The sequence below is a fragment of the Cetorhinus maximus genome, chromosome 7 (genome assembly GCF_964194155.1).
Source record: "Cetorhinus maximus chromosome 7, sCetMax3.hap1.1, whole genome shotgun sequence".
In the NCBI taxonomy this organism is placed as follows: Eukaryota; Metazoa; Chordata; class Chondrichthyes; order Lamniformes; family Cetorhinidae; genus Cetorhinus; species Cetorhinus maximus.
The window spans coordinates 24,384,778-24,399,588 of NC_135885.1; the positions used below are offsets into that span (position 1 = coordinate 24,384,778).

At 39.8% G+C, this 14,811-nt stretch overlaps 1 protein-coding gene across 3 annotated transcripts in view; it reads right to left on the bottom strand.

Moving 5' to 3' along the window:
- LOC144682654 (dicarboxylate carrier UCP2-like) overlaps window positions 1–14,811 on the bottom strand; it is a 28,450-nt gene that overhangs the window by 13,089 nt on the left and 550 nt on the right. For all 3 annotated transcript variants that reach the window (XM_078545209.1, XM_078545211.1, XM_078545210.1), the window contains exon 2: window positions 9,023–9,227. In XM_078545209.1, the coding sequence (XP_078401335.1) occupies window positions 9,023–9,148 (126 nt within the window). In that variant the 5' untranslated portion in view covers window positions 9,149–9,227. The remainder of the gene's footprint in view (window positions 1–9,022; window positions 9,228–14,811) is intronic.

A 14,811-nucleotide genomic window follows, 5' to 3' on the forward strand; every position in this document is an offset into this window, starting at 1 on the left:
ATATATATTTATATATATTTATATATATTTATATATATTTATATATATTTATATATATTTATATATATTTATATATATTTATATATATTTATATATATTTATATATATTTATATATATTTATATATATTTATATATATTTATATATATTTATATATATTTATATATATTTATATATATTTATATATATTTATATATATTTATATATATTTATATATATTTATATATATTTATATATATTTATATATATTTATATATATTTATATATATTTATATATATTTATATATATTTATATATATTTATATATATTTATATATATTTATATATATTTATATATATTTATATATATTTATATATATTTATATATATTTATATATATTTATATATATTTATATATATTTATATATATTTATATATATTTATATATATTTATATATATTTATATATATTTATATATATTTATATATATTTATATATATTTATATATATTTATATATATTTATATATATTTATATATATTTATATATATTTATATATATTTATATATATTTATATATATTTATATATATTTATATATATTTATATATATTTATATATATTTATATATATTTATATATATTTATATATATTTATATATATTTATATATATTTATATATATTTATATATATTTATATATATTTATATATATTTATATATATTTATATATATTTATATATATTTATATATATTTATATATATTTATATATATTTATATATATTTATATATATTTATATATATTTATATATATATATATGTTGTTTTTACAAAAGCCAGTGTTCCCACATCTAAAATACTTCTAATCACCCTTTTTATTTCCTTCGCATCCTAGGCAGTGGACAACATTTTCCATTTACGCCCACCAAGATAATAAAACCAGCTGTACTCAAACACCTATTTAGAAGATTGGCATGAGAAGCATTACAAAAAAGGACCAATTTCACATCCTTCAAATACAAATTTTCATTTCTATTTAATTTTAATTGTCCTAAAATCCTCAATTGCAGTTGTTTCATAGTACACAGTTCCAGTACATAAAAACCAACATCTGGTCTTATCAGAGTGCATAATGCTGTTTCTTCAGACACAAGATCATCTTTCTGCAATGACCTAGCACAATTTTAAAACTTGGGATACAAGTATCTTCCTACATAAGGTTCAAGGTTACTCCTGTTCCATTCTGCTTAATGTCCAAGCCTATATATTTAAAAGCCCAACTTCCAATCTTAAAATTTACCTTTAATTTTATTTGAGAAAATGCTCAAATTCCACAGAACCACCCCATAGAAAGTTATTGGCATGTATCATAAAGATGTCCGTGAGTTTCCCTTTTTGGCACCAGTAAAACATCGAATCTGCTTTCAGTTGAATACATGCTACTTTCAGCAAGTCAGACCTAACAAATACCATACCCTCATTGTATCACTCACCCTCACTAACATCCATAAATGCATTTGTTTAATCTCCACAGCTTTCCTTCTAAATGAGGCAAGCTATATAGGAGTTTTCAAAAGCATTTCTGAAAATATTCTCCCTGCAAAAAAAAAAAAAATGCAGCTCTCATCAACCAACTTATGTTCCCATGAATGTGGCCTGAGCTAAGCCAAGCAAAATTTCAGGATTACTTTTCTGCTGTGGGGTGCAGAGATGGGGGGGGTGTTGGTTTGAGTCCACAGACATCTTCTTTTCCAAGTCTCTTTTCAAAACACCAAGCCATTAGTCTTGCTTTAGCCTTGCATGTCCCACCTGGGAATACTTTTCCCCCTTGTACATATCCATCTATGTGATAACACTGGCTGTCCTTCATCTGCCACTACAGAACAAACACCAAATTCCTTCTAACTCTGTTCATTTGGCCTCTTATTAGTTTATCTTTTAATTTGTTGATAACCACCGAAAGACTTCCTGGTCATAAGGACTCCTGATTATTCCATTACATAATCTAGTTAAGCTAGACTTGACTTGCCTAATTGTTCTGGATTAGTATTACAGGATCTCTCCTTCCCACAATGAGGTTCTGTAGCCAGTACTTGATTGCTTCCAAGTGCCAGAGTTACTCCCAAATCCATTATGAGAACTCACTGTTTTCTTGCTTTCCACTATTTTCTCATTTTGCTAGCCCATAGATCTTACCTCTTGCCCCTCATCTTGAAGATTTAACCAATTTTTGAATTTGCTAATTCACCTCCCTCCATTCATTGGTTCCTTCTGGTACATACACTACCTCCAAGAACCAAATTTAGCTGCCCTTTGGATAATAGCCATGTTGCGTGCATCAGTATTGTTCTGCTCATCACCTTGATCTATTGTAATGCCCTATGGTTGAGGGTTATGGGGAATGTGAGGTACAGGGTGCATTGTTACCTTCTATTAAATTGCTCAGTCTCAAAGTTTGTAATCAATCCAAATTAACCAAGATGAATGGACCTTAATAGTTTGACTGTCGGAGAACTACTTATCTTCCCATCACATCAATTTACCTGGACCTTTTAAACCTGGTTTATGAAGGAGTGAGGCAAAAGACAGGAAATTACAGGCAGATTAGCCTGACTTCAGTCGTTGGTAAGATTTTAGAGTCCATTATTAAGGATGAGATTTCAGAATACTTGGAAGTGCATGGTAAAATCGGGCAAAGTCAGCATGGTTTCATCAAGGGGAGGTCACGCCTGACAAATCTGTTAGAATTCTTTGAGGAGGTAATGAGTAGGTTAGACAAAGGAGAGCCAATGGATGTTATCTACCTGGACTTACAAAAGGCCTTTGACAAGGTGCCGCACAGGAGGCTGCTCAGTAAGATAAGAGCCCATTGTGTTAGAGGCAAGGTACTAGCATGGATAGAAGATTGGCTGTCTGGCAGGAGGCAGAGAGTGGGGATAAGGGGGTCCCTCTCAGGATGGCAGCCAGTGACTAGTGGAGTTCCGTAGGGGTCAGTGTTGGGACCACAACTTTTCACTTTATACATTAATGATCTAGATGAAAGAACCGAGGGCATCCTGGCTAAGTTTGCAGATGATACAAAGATGGGTGGAGGCACAGGTAGTATTGAGGAGGTGGGGAGGCTGAAGAAGGATTTGCACATAGGAGAATGGGCAAAGTAGTGGCAGATGGAATACAACGTGGGGAAGTGTGAGGTCATGCACTTTGGTAGGAAGAAGAGGCATAGACCATTTTCTAAATGGGGAGAGAATTCAGAAATCTGGAGTGCAAAGGGGCTTGGGAGTCCTAGTCCAGGATTCTCTTAAGGTTAACTTGCAGGTTGAGTCGGTAGTTAGGAAGGCAAATGCAATGTGGGCATTTATTTCGAGAGGACTAGAATATAAAAGCAGAGATGTGCTGCTGAGGCTTTATAAGGCTCTGGTCAGACCACATTTAGAATATTGAGCAATTTTGGGCCCCATATCTCAGGAAGGATGTTCTGGCCCTGGAGAGGTTCCAGAGGAGGTTCACAAAAACAATCCCAGGAATGAAAGGCTTAACATATGAGGAACGTTTGAGGACTCTGGGTCTATACTTGGAGTTTAGAAGGATGAGGGGGGATCTGATTGAAACTTACAGAATACTGAAAGGCCTGGATAGAGTGGACATGGGGAAGATGTTTCCATTAGTAGGAGAGACTAGGACCTGAGGGCACAGCCTCAGAGTAAAGGGAAGACCGTTTAGAACAGAGATAAGGAGAAACTTCTTTAGCCAGAGAGTGGTGAATCTATGGAATTCATTGCCACAGAAGGCTGTGGAGACCAGGTCATTGAGTGTATTTAAGACCGAGATAGATAGGTTCTTGATTGGTAATGGGATCAAAGGTTACAGGGAGATGGTGAGAGAATGGAGTTGAGAAACTTATCAGCCATGATTGAATGGCAGAGCAGACTTGAAGGGCTGAATGGCCTAATTTCTGCTCCTATGTCTTATGGTATTTCCATTCTGACCCTCTTCTACAGTACACCAAACCCCCAGGATTAAAGTACATCTCAGACAGTTCTATGCAATGCCTTCCAGAGCTCAATCTTCTGCCTTGATGAATGCCATTCTCCCTGCACATAAAGCATTCAAGTGTGCAGAAAATGATTGTAGTGCTTTCTAGGACCAGGGGACTATCACACAGCATGGAAGGTATTTTGGGGATTATCCTATAGACCAATAACTATCCAAAGCAAATATCTTTGCATGGATTGTCCATGTCAGAGCAGTTGTTAATTTGCTGTTTGGCCGATTGGCCAAGATCTTAATGAGCATCTCATTGATCAATGCACTATTTCTTAAGAGTCAATTGCTTAAAGGACTTTCAGCTGTGTTCATAATGACAATGTTTGTATTTTTACACATCAATAGCAAATTCCTCCCCCACACCTCCTTGTTCCCTATCCCCAACTGTCAGTCAGAAATTTAGTCAGTTCAGTCCACTCCCTACCCATTTTTCCATGATTTTCTGTAACTTCCTACAATTTTTTATCCTTACTATGTATTACTGTAGAAAGACCAAATCAGTTACAAATCTATAAAATTCAAATTGCAAAGCTGTCCTTGCCTCAACTTTAAATCCATGGCTATTAAGTTTCATGACAATGCAAGACTTGCAATGAGACATGGTGGCATCCTCTGTCACTATTTATTTCACTATGAGGAGCCTTGTATATTCAACCACCACCACCACACCATGTCCTTTAATAAGGTTAAAATCTGAGACAATTTGCTAACCCTCGTCAATTTTAGTTTAAGATAATTTCACCCCACGATCCTTATTACTGATACCATTAACACTTCTTTAATATTCGGATTAGAAATGTCAACCTAACAAAACCAGTCTTTACTTATGCCACAACATTAGGGGGAGCACTTCCTGCACATGTACAGATACAGCGTCAGTCAGTGAATCAAGTCCGTGGCTTCATCATTTGAAACTAGTCAGCCTCAATTTTGAGATACTGAAACCTGATAAGAGGGACCAAATTAAACCAGAATTCTAGGAGGACCAGCACCTTATCTTTCAATTAGGTACTTTACAGCCTTCTGGACTCAGCAGTCAGACCATGAACTGACCTCCATTTTGAATTCTCACCCCCCACCCACCCACCACCAAGAGTGCCAGTGTCTCATTCTCATGTTTTTGCTTTCAGATAGAATAGAATAAAAGGTCAGTACTATCAACACCTACTCAGTATTAAAAGTCTAAAACTTTGGCCACTCGTGTATCATTACATCTTTGTTATTTAAGATCTCCTGCCCTCTAACTTATCCTGACCTATTTTGCTCCACTTGCCCTTCTCCTTTTACAGCAGCACAAAACCCATTGCACTTCTATAACAAAAATAAAAATACCTGGAAAAACTCAGCAGGTCTGACAGCATTTGCTGAGGAACACAGTTAACGTTTAGAGTCCGTATGACCCATACGGACTCTAAATGTTAACTGTGTTCCTCTCCACAGATGCTGTCAGACCTGCTGAGTTTTTCCAGGTATTTTTATTTTTGTTTTAGATTTCTAGCATCTGCAGTTCTTTGCTTTTGCCATTACACTCCTACCTCTCTCCATTTCCAAAGAGGAGTCACATTGGACTCTAAACACATTCTCTATAGATGTTGCCAAACACATTGAGTTTTTCCAGCATCTTTGTTTTCATTCCAGATTTCTAGCATCTGTAGTATTTTGCTTTTAAAACAGAATATGTTGGGATTGACTGTTCCCCAAAATGTTCTGTTCATTTGTCAGCCATTGTTATTAAACTTGTTAGATACATCAGGGTATTGCTTTTTTTTAAAAAAATTCAGGACTTATTGCAGATGCTATCAAAAAGATTTGATCCATTTTGTACAATTATTATTTACCAAAAAATTAGTTAAGTAAAAAACTAAACACCCAAAGTGGGGGTCAAAACCAAAACTTGAGCTAAGAGCCCCATTAATTACCAACTGAGCTAACTGGGAATTCCCTCCACAAAACCTTACCAACTCACTTCAGATGACGGTTACGCAAACCAGCATGTATTATTCTCATTTTATATATTTGATTTGCACTGCAAATTCAATGCATTTATCCCCAATAAAAGCAGAAAGCCAAAGTGGGATTTGATGCTCTGCAGCCACACATGTGCCTCTGAATGGAGAGGCATCAGAGTCAATTGCACATTTGCTAGTGGCCACAGTGCAGGCCAACTGCAATACATGGAACTGTTCCTAATGCCTTTCCATTCAGGGGCAGGAGTTAGTGGCTTTAAGGGAGTACAATAATGCCCTGATTGGAAAGTCAGTGAATCTGCAGTTTACCCAAAAACAAAATTGCTTCCATGATAAACTCACCAAGCCTCCTTAGACAGCACCTTCCAAACCCACAACCACCATCACCTAGAAGGACAAGGGCAGCAGGCACATGGGAACACCATCTGAAGTTCCCCTCCAAACCACTCACCATCCTGACTTGGAACTATATCACTGTTCCTTCATTGTTGCTAGGTCAAAATCCTGGAACTCCCTCCCTAACAGCACTGTGGGTGTACCTACACCACATGGACTGCAGTGGTTCAAGTCAGCAGCTCCCCACCACCTTCTCAAGGGCAATAGGAACAGGCAATAAATGCTGATCTAGCCAGCAATACCCACATCCTGTAATTGAATATTTTTTTTAAATGGCCAATTTCATTTTTTTTTGCATGGAAGGCTGACTCAGCAGCAAGGTTATCTCAATAGACACCACATCAGGCTTACTCCAGCTATTTTGCATTGAATCACCAATCATTAGTGACCTCGGTGTGTTGTCATGCTCAAACTGAAACAAAGTAGAATTTTTATACTCCGATTTTTACTTCAAACCGGAGTGAATTTAAACATTTTAACCAATCTATTCCACACACTCATGGTGCAACCACAACTTAACAGCACAATTAAATGAAATATGCAACGAATGCTAGTACAATTCCCTCAGAACTTGGATATTGAAGATAATGATCAGTCTGTCATCATGTGTTGCTGCAAAATCCCTGTTCTACTTTGGGCAATTCATTGTATAATGAACTCGAGTGACATCTGGAGCACCTATTAACTACCCCGTGGTTCATTCACCTATTATTGCTACTCCAATCCTGTTACTTACTAGACTTGCTAATGCCTTAATCCTCATTCCTTCCGTAACTCTGCTGTTGTACTGACACCTCACATTGGAATCTCAAAATGTCATAATTGAGTCTTCCATTGTAACATAGATGTCCCATATGCACTATCAAGGCTGCTAAAAATGACTAATTCCCTGGATATTCTACCCCCCCCACCCCGCCAAAAGCAGCAGGCATTTTATTCAAAAGGGTGATTTTTTCAGAGAACCAAATATCAGCTAACACTAGGAGCCTATCCATATGCAAACACCTTACCACAATCCAGCAATTTAAGAGAGTACTGAATAAGGAATTTACAAATTTAATTTCTGCAGTTTGTTAAAGTCTGATGTATTCCTCTATGGAATGCCCATCTGTCTTTTGACTAAGCTTTGTAGGCATTTAATAGATCATCCTTCTTGTTAAATTTTATCAATGAAGCTTAATAGAAGATCTAAACTTTCAATATCCAACCGATGTGCATCCAACTCAAAATACTTTGCTTCTGATTTTTTTTAAAAAAAAGTTAAGTTACAATGCCAAGGCCAGACTTTGTTTTCTCTTCTGTAAGAAATAACCTGTGTCTAAATATCCGCTTCATTTTTCCCCACTGGTCATAAGGTTCAGATTCAGAGTTCTCAGGCTATGATTACCCACCAATTTACACTTGCTTTCAGCTATTCTTCACAAAATTGACTCATTACCATTTTGTTTTTAAAAAATGTAGTTTCCAACCTTCACCTATAGGCAACCATCCTCTTATCACATTAATTCATTGAAGCAGGAAAAAAGTCACCCAATTTTCTTTTCTACTTAATACTAGTTTTATTTACAGAATGCTACATTTTAAAATGTCTACCTCCTGCCTAACCCAGCTCTGAAGTCTTTATATGTGCTGTCATGATAATGAAAGAAAACCACCGAATTGTGTCCAGAAATATTGGGCTTTAAAAATAAGATCTGAGTTTTTAAAAAGGTGCACACAAGCCACTGGCTGGAATGCTACAAGGTGACTCCTTAAGAGGTGATGGAACCCCACCCTGTTGCCAGACAAGGTGCTTCTAAAGACACCCAGAAACTAATTCCTCCCTTCAGCAGAGACAATGGGACAGAATGGGAAATGGGCATCACTTCATCAAGAGATTTGTGAATTTGCTTCCCACTTAGAATATGCAAAGGGGTTAAAAGGGAGCTGAAATGCTGCCTCAGTACCTGTTGGTGGGTGTTCCATGAGAGTGCAAGTGCTGGAAGTTTGCTTCAGTAACAGCCCCACACCAGTACCCCTGCAAACCGCCATTTTGCAGGTATCCCAATCTTTCCCTCTCCACCAAATTCAACACTACTGGAACCATGAAACCAGCTATTCATCTACCAGAATCAATTGTAATGGTATTTCTAATTGCAACTGCCGCCATGCTCTTTTAACCTGTATGACCGTATATGCGTGTGTTTTATCCTTTCTTGCCTTTAGCAGTTAATAAACTTTCTTGAATTAAAAGTATAATCAAATTGGCTCCTTCAGTCAGAATGATTGGGTCTGGGAAAAAAGGTATCCATGAAAGGGGTCCTTTTTAGATTAAAAATTGTTGTGACCAACAGACAAAAAAAAGGGGAGGGGCACTGAGTAAAGACAGGGAACCAGTTCAATAGTCCACACTCAGGGCATGACAGTTTCAGGGTGTCCCAGCCAGATAGTGACAAATGGAGGGCTCACATCTGGATCAACAGCTTTGGGGAACCTCACCTTGAGGGGGGTGGTTGTAACAGTGCTCAAGATACTCTATGCTCTTCACCTATGTATCCTTAACTTTGATCAATTAACATACCATCTCATTGTCTAAGTCGCTGATAAATACAGCAGAGTTGAGATCTAACACATCATTCTCATACAAATTAAACTTTACCTGCAATCTCACTTTGGTAGTATCAAGAGGGAATGTAACAAGATCAGCTACACAGGCTGCGGTACCAGCACCGACAACTTTTACACAATTTGTTGGAGGGACATCTGCCGGTTTAAATCCAACCATATTGGAGTACAGAGTGCAGCCTTAATGCAGATGCCTGGGAAATTAACACTCTTGGAAATTCACCGTTCTCCAGCCAAACCTACAAGAAAGCAATATTGACATTACTGAGTCTCCCATCGTTTTCTTATATTACGAGGATAGAAAGAAGCCAACACACCTACACGTATATTGTCAGTTTAGGTTGTGAGGAGCATCAAGTCACAGAATTATCTTTTGGTAAAAACTTTTCATAGGAAAAACCTGATTTGGGAACAATGACAGATAAATAAAGACCCTCAGATCTATCCAACCTGCCCCTCACAATTAATACCACATGTCACAATACATATATTCCCCATTCCACCTGAAACCATGTGATCACCTGGGAGAGGCACAAAACCCAGGTGTATTGGGAGGAAAAGGTTTCAACATCCCTGGGGGTTACCATTGACTAGAGATTTAACTAGGCCAACCATACAAGAGTAGGTCAGAAGCTGGGTATTCTGCAATAAGTGTCTCAGCTCCTGACTCCCAAAGCATGTCCACCATCTACAAGACACAAGACAGGAGTGTGATGGAATTCTTTCCGCTTGCCTGGATGAGTGCAGCTCCAGCAACACAAGCAGCTCTATGCCATCCAGGACAAGGCAGCCCACTTAAGCATTCACTCCTTCCACCACTTGGGCACTGCAGCAACTCATTAAGTTTTTTTTCTCCTAACAGCACCTCCCACACCCATAACCTTTATCTTCTAAAGGGACAAGGAAGTTTCCCTCCAAGTCAAACATGATCCTGACTTGGGAAAAGTATTATTCCTTCATTGTTATTTCAAAACCTTGGAACACCCCTCTTACCATCACTGTGGAAGTTCCTTCATCACACAGACTGCAGTGTTTCAAGAAGCTGGCTCACCATAATCTTAAGGGAAATGAGGGTAAGACAATAAATACTTGCTTCTCCAATAACCCCCATATCTCAAGGATGATTAAAACAAAATCACCCCCTACACCTCAACCTCCTCCCACAGCACCTTCCCATGCAACCGCAGAAGGTGCAACACCTGCCCCTTTACTTCCCCTCTCCTCACCGTCCAAGGGCCCAAACACTCCTTTCAAGTGAAGCAGCATTTCACTTGCACTTCCCTCAATTTAGTCTACTACAGTTGCTGCTCCCAATGCGGTTTCCTCTACATTGGAGATTGTAAAAACACCTGGAAAAACTCAGCATCTGCAGAGAGGAACACAGTTAACGTTTCGAGTCCGTATGACTCCAACAGAACTAAGGAAAAATAGAAAAGTGAAATATAAGCTGGTTTGGTGGGGAGGTTGGGGGGGGGGGGGGGGGCGGGGTTAGAGCTGGATAGAGGGCCAGTGATCAGTGATAGGTGGTGATAACCAAAGGATGTCATAGACAAAAAAAGGTCAAAGGTGTTGAAGGTGGTGATATTATCTAAGAAATGTGCTAATTAAGGGTAGAAAAGCAGGACAAGCGAGGTACAGATAGCCCTAGGTGGGGGTGGGGTGAAAGGATGGGATCGAAATAGGCTAAAAAGGTAGAGATAAAACAATGGGTGGAAATCCATTTAAAAATAATGGAAATAGGTGGGAAAAGAAAAATCTATATAAATTATTGGAAAAAAAAAGGGGGTGGATCAGAAAGGGGGTGGGAATGGAGGAGAGAGTTCACGATCTAAAATTGTTGAACTCAATATTCAGTCCGGAAGGCTGTAAAGTGCCTAGTCGGAAGATGAGGTGCTGTTCCTCCAGTTTGCGTTGAACTTCATTGGAACAATGCAGCAGGCCAAGGACGGACATGTGGGCATGAGAGCAGGGTGGAGTGTTGAAATGGCAAGCGACAAGGAGGTCTGGGTTATGCTTGCGGACAGACCGAAGGTGTTCTGCAAAGCGGTCACCCAGTCTGCGTTTGGTCTCTCCAATGTAGAGGAAACCGCATTGGGAGCAACGAATGCAGTAGACTAAGTTGAGGGAAGTGCAAGTGAAATGCTGCTTCACTTGAAAGGAGTTTTTGGGCCCTTGGACGGGACACCCTGGTCCACTCCTCCATCATCCCGTTCACCTCAACCCCTTCCCACGGTACCTTCCCACGCAACCACAGAAGGTGCGACACCTGCTCCTTTACTTCCCCCTCCTCACCATCCAAGGGCCCAAACACTCCTTTCAAGTGAAGCAACATTTCACTTGCACTTCCCTCAATTTAGTCTACTGCATTTGTTGCTCCCAATACTTTCCTCTACATTAGAGAGACCAAACGCAGACTGGGCGACCGCTTTGCAGAACACCTTTGGTCTGTCCACAAGCATGACCCAGAGCTTCCTGTCGCTTGCCATTTCAACACACCACCCTGCTCTTATGCCCACATGTCTGTCCTTGGCCTGCTGCAATGTTCCAGTGAAGCTCAATGCAAACTGGAGGAACAGCACCTCATCTTCCGTTTGGGCACTTTACAGCCTTCCAGACTTAAAATTGAGTTCAACAACTTCAGACCATGAAATCTCACCGCTATCCTCAGCCCCTTTCTACCCCCTTTTTTGATATTCATTTTTATTTTAAAAAATTTTTTTATCCACTTATTTTTATTTTTTTTTCATTTATTCATTGTTTTCTCCCTACCTTTTATCCTATTTTCGATCTTTTTTTCCCCACCACCTTCCCCTCCCTCCACCCCCACAAGGGCCACCTGTCACTTGTTCATATTGTTCTTTCTCAGAGTGCTTACTCTTGTCCTGCTATTATCACATTCTGCTTTCTTGCCTTAATGCCACTATCAGCACCCTTTTTTAGCCCTTACCACTACCATTAACCTTTGTCCTCTTGTTCATGACATCTTTGTCAATCTCTCCTTTGCCACCACCTATTGCTGGCTTTCTATCCAGCTTCACCTGCTCCACCCCTCTTAAACAGTATAAATTTCATCACATTTTTACTTCTCTTTAGCTCTAAAGAAGTCATACGGATTCGAAACGTTGACTCTTTTCTTCTCCGCCGATGCTGCCAGACCTGCTGAGTTTTTTCCAGGTAATTCTGTTTTTGTTGTGGAGAAACAGCACCTCATCTTCCGATTAGGCACTTTACAGCCTTCCGGACTGAATATTGAGTTCAGCAATTTTAGATCACGAATTAGTCAAAAAGAAAAGGGGAAGCATTCATAAGGGCTAGAAGGCTGGGAACAGATGAAGCCCGTGGAGAATACAAAGAAAGTAGGAAGAAACTTAAGCAAGGAGTCAGGAGGGCTAAAAGGGGTCATGAAAAGTCACTGGCAACCAGGATTAAGGAAAATCCCAAGGCCTTTTATACATATGTAAAAACCAAGAGGGTAGCCAGGGAAAGGGTAGGCCCACTCAGGGACAGAGGTGGGAATCTGTGTGTGGAGCCAGAAGAAATGGGAGAGATACTAAATGAATACTTTTCATCAGTATTCACCAAAGAGAAAGACTTAGTATTCGATTTGTCTAGGGAAGAGTGTATAGATAGCCTGGATCATGTTGAGATCAAAAAAGAGGAAGTGTTAGGCGTCTTGAAGAATATTAAGGTGGATAAGTCCCCAGGGCCAGATGGGATCTACCCCAGAGTACTGAGGGAGGCAAGGGAGGAGATTGCTGGGGCCTTGACAGAAATCTTTGTATCCTCACTAGCTATGGGTGAGGTCCCAGAGGACTGGAGAATGGCCAATGTTGTTCCATTGTTTAAGAAGGGTAGCAGGGATAATCCAGGAAATTACAGGCCAGTGAGCCTTATGTCAGTGGTAGGGAAATTATTGGAGAAGATTCTTCATGACAGGATTTACTACCATTTGGAAGCAAATGGGCGTATTAGTGAGAGGCAGCATGGTTTTGTGAAGGGGAGGTCATGTCTCATTAACGTGATCGAGTTTTGAGGAAGTGACGAAGGTGATCGACAATGGAAGGGCAGTGGATGTTATATACATGGATTTCAGTAAGGCCTTTGACAAGGTCCCTCATGGCAGACTGGTACAGAAGGTAAAGTCTCACGGGATCAGAGGTGAGCTGGCAGGATGGATACAGAATTGGCTTGGTCATAGAAGACAGAGGGTAGCAGTGGAAGGGTGTTTTTCTGAATGGAGAGCTGTGACTAGTGGAGTTCCGCAGGGATCAGTGCTGGGACCTTTGCTGTTTGTAGTATACATAAATGATTTGGAGGAAAATGTAACTGGGCTAATTAGTAAGTTTGCAGACGACACCAAGGTTGGAGGAGTTGCAGATAGTGAAGAGGATTGTCAAAGGATACAACGGGATATAGATCGGTTGGAGACTTGGGCGGAGAAATGGCAGATGGAGTTTAATCTGGACAAATGCAGGGTAATGCATTTTGGAAGGTCTAATACAGGCAGGAATTAAACAGTAAATGGCAGAACCCTTAAGTGCATCGACGGGCAGAGGGATCTGGGTGTACAGGTCCACAGGTCACTGAAAGTGGCAACACAGGTGGATAAGATAGTCAGGAAGGCATATGGCATGCTTGCCTTCATTGGCAAGGGTCTTGGGTATAAAAGCTAGGAAATCATGCTGCAGCTGTGTAGAACCTTGTTATATTGCATGCAATTCTGGTCACCACATTACCAGAAGGATATGGAGGCGTTGGAGAGGGTGCAGAGGTGGTTTACCAGGATGCTGCCTGGTCTGGAGGTTATTAGCTATGAGGAGAGGTTGAAGAAACTCAGATTGTTCTCACTAGAGCGATGGAGATTGAGGGGCGACTTGATAGAAGTTTACAAAATTATGAATGGCATGGACAGAGTAGATAGTCAGAAGCTTTTTCCCAGGGTGGAAGAGTCAATTACTAGGGGACATAGATCATAGATTTAAGGTGAGAGGAGAAAACTATAGAGATGATGTGCAGGGCAAGTTTTTTTATGCAGAGGGTAGTGAGTGTCTGGAATTCACTGTGGAAGCAGGTACAATAATGCTGTTTAAGAGGCAGCTTGACAAATACATGAATAGGATGGGAATAGAGGAATACAGACCCCAGAAGTGCAAAATGTTTTAGTTGACGGGCAATATGATTGGCGCAGGCTTGGAAGGCCGAAGGGCCTGTTCCTGTGCTGTACTTATCTTTGAACTCTCTCCTCCATCCCCAACCTCTTTCCGATCCCCTTTTTTTTTCTCCAATAATTTATATAGATTTTTCTTTTCCCACCTATTTCCATTATTTTTAAATGTATTTCCATCCATTGTTTTATCAGTACCTTTTAGCCTATTTCGATCCCTTCCCCCCTCCCCTCCCCCACCTAGGGCTATCTGTACCTTGCCTGCCCTGCTTTCTACCCTTAATTAGCACATTCCTTAGATAATATCACCACCTTCAACACCTTTTTTTGTCCTTTTGTCTATGACATCTTTTGGCAATCTCCACCTATCACTAGCCGTCTATCCAGCTCTACTTGTCCCACTCCCCCCCACCCCCAGCCTTAAACCAGCTTATATTTTACCTCTTTTCTATTTTTCCTTAGTTCTGTTGAAGAGTCATACGGACTCGAAACATTAACTGTATTCCTCTCCGCAGATGCTGCCAGACCTGCTGAGTTTTTCCAGGTATTTTTATTTTAGAAATTATTAGTGCTTTCAGACAACAAGCAGGATCCTCGGATTTCTCAAGACGACCACAGTAAGCACACCACCAAATGTTAAAAAGACAGCCTTACATCTA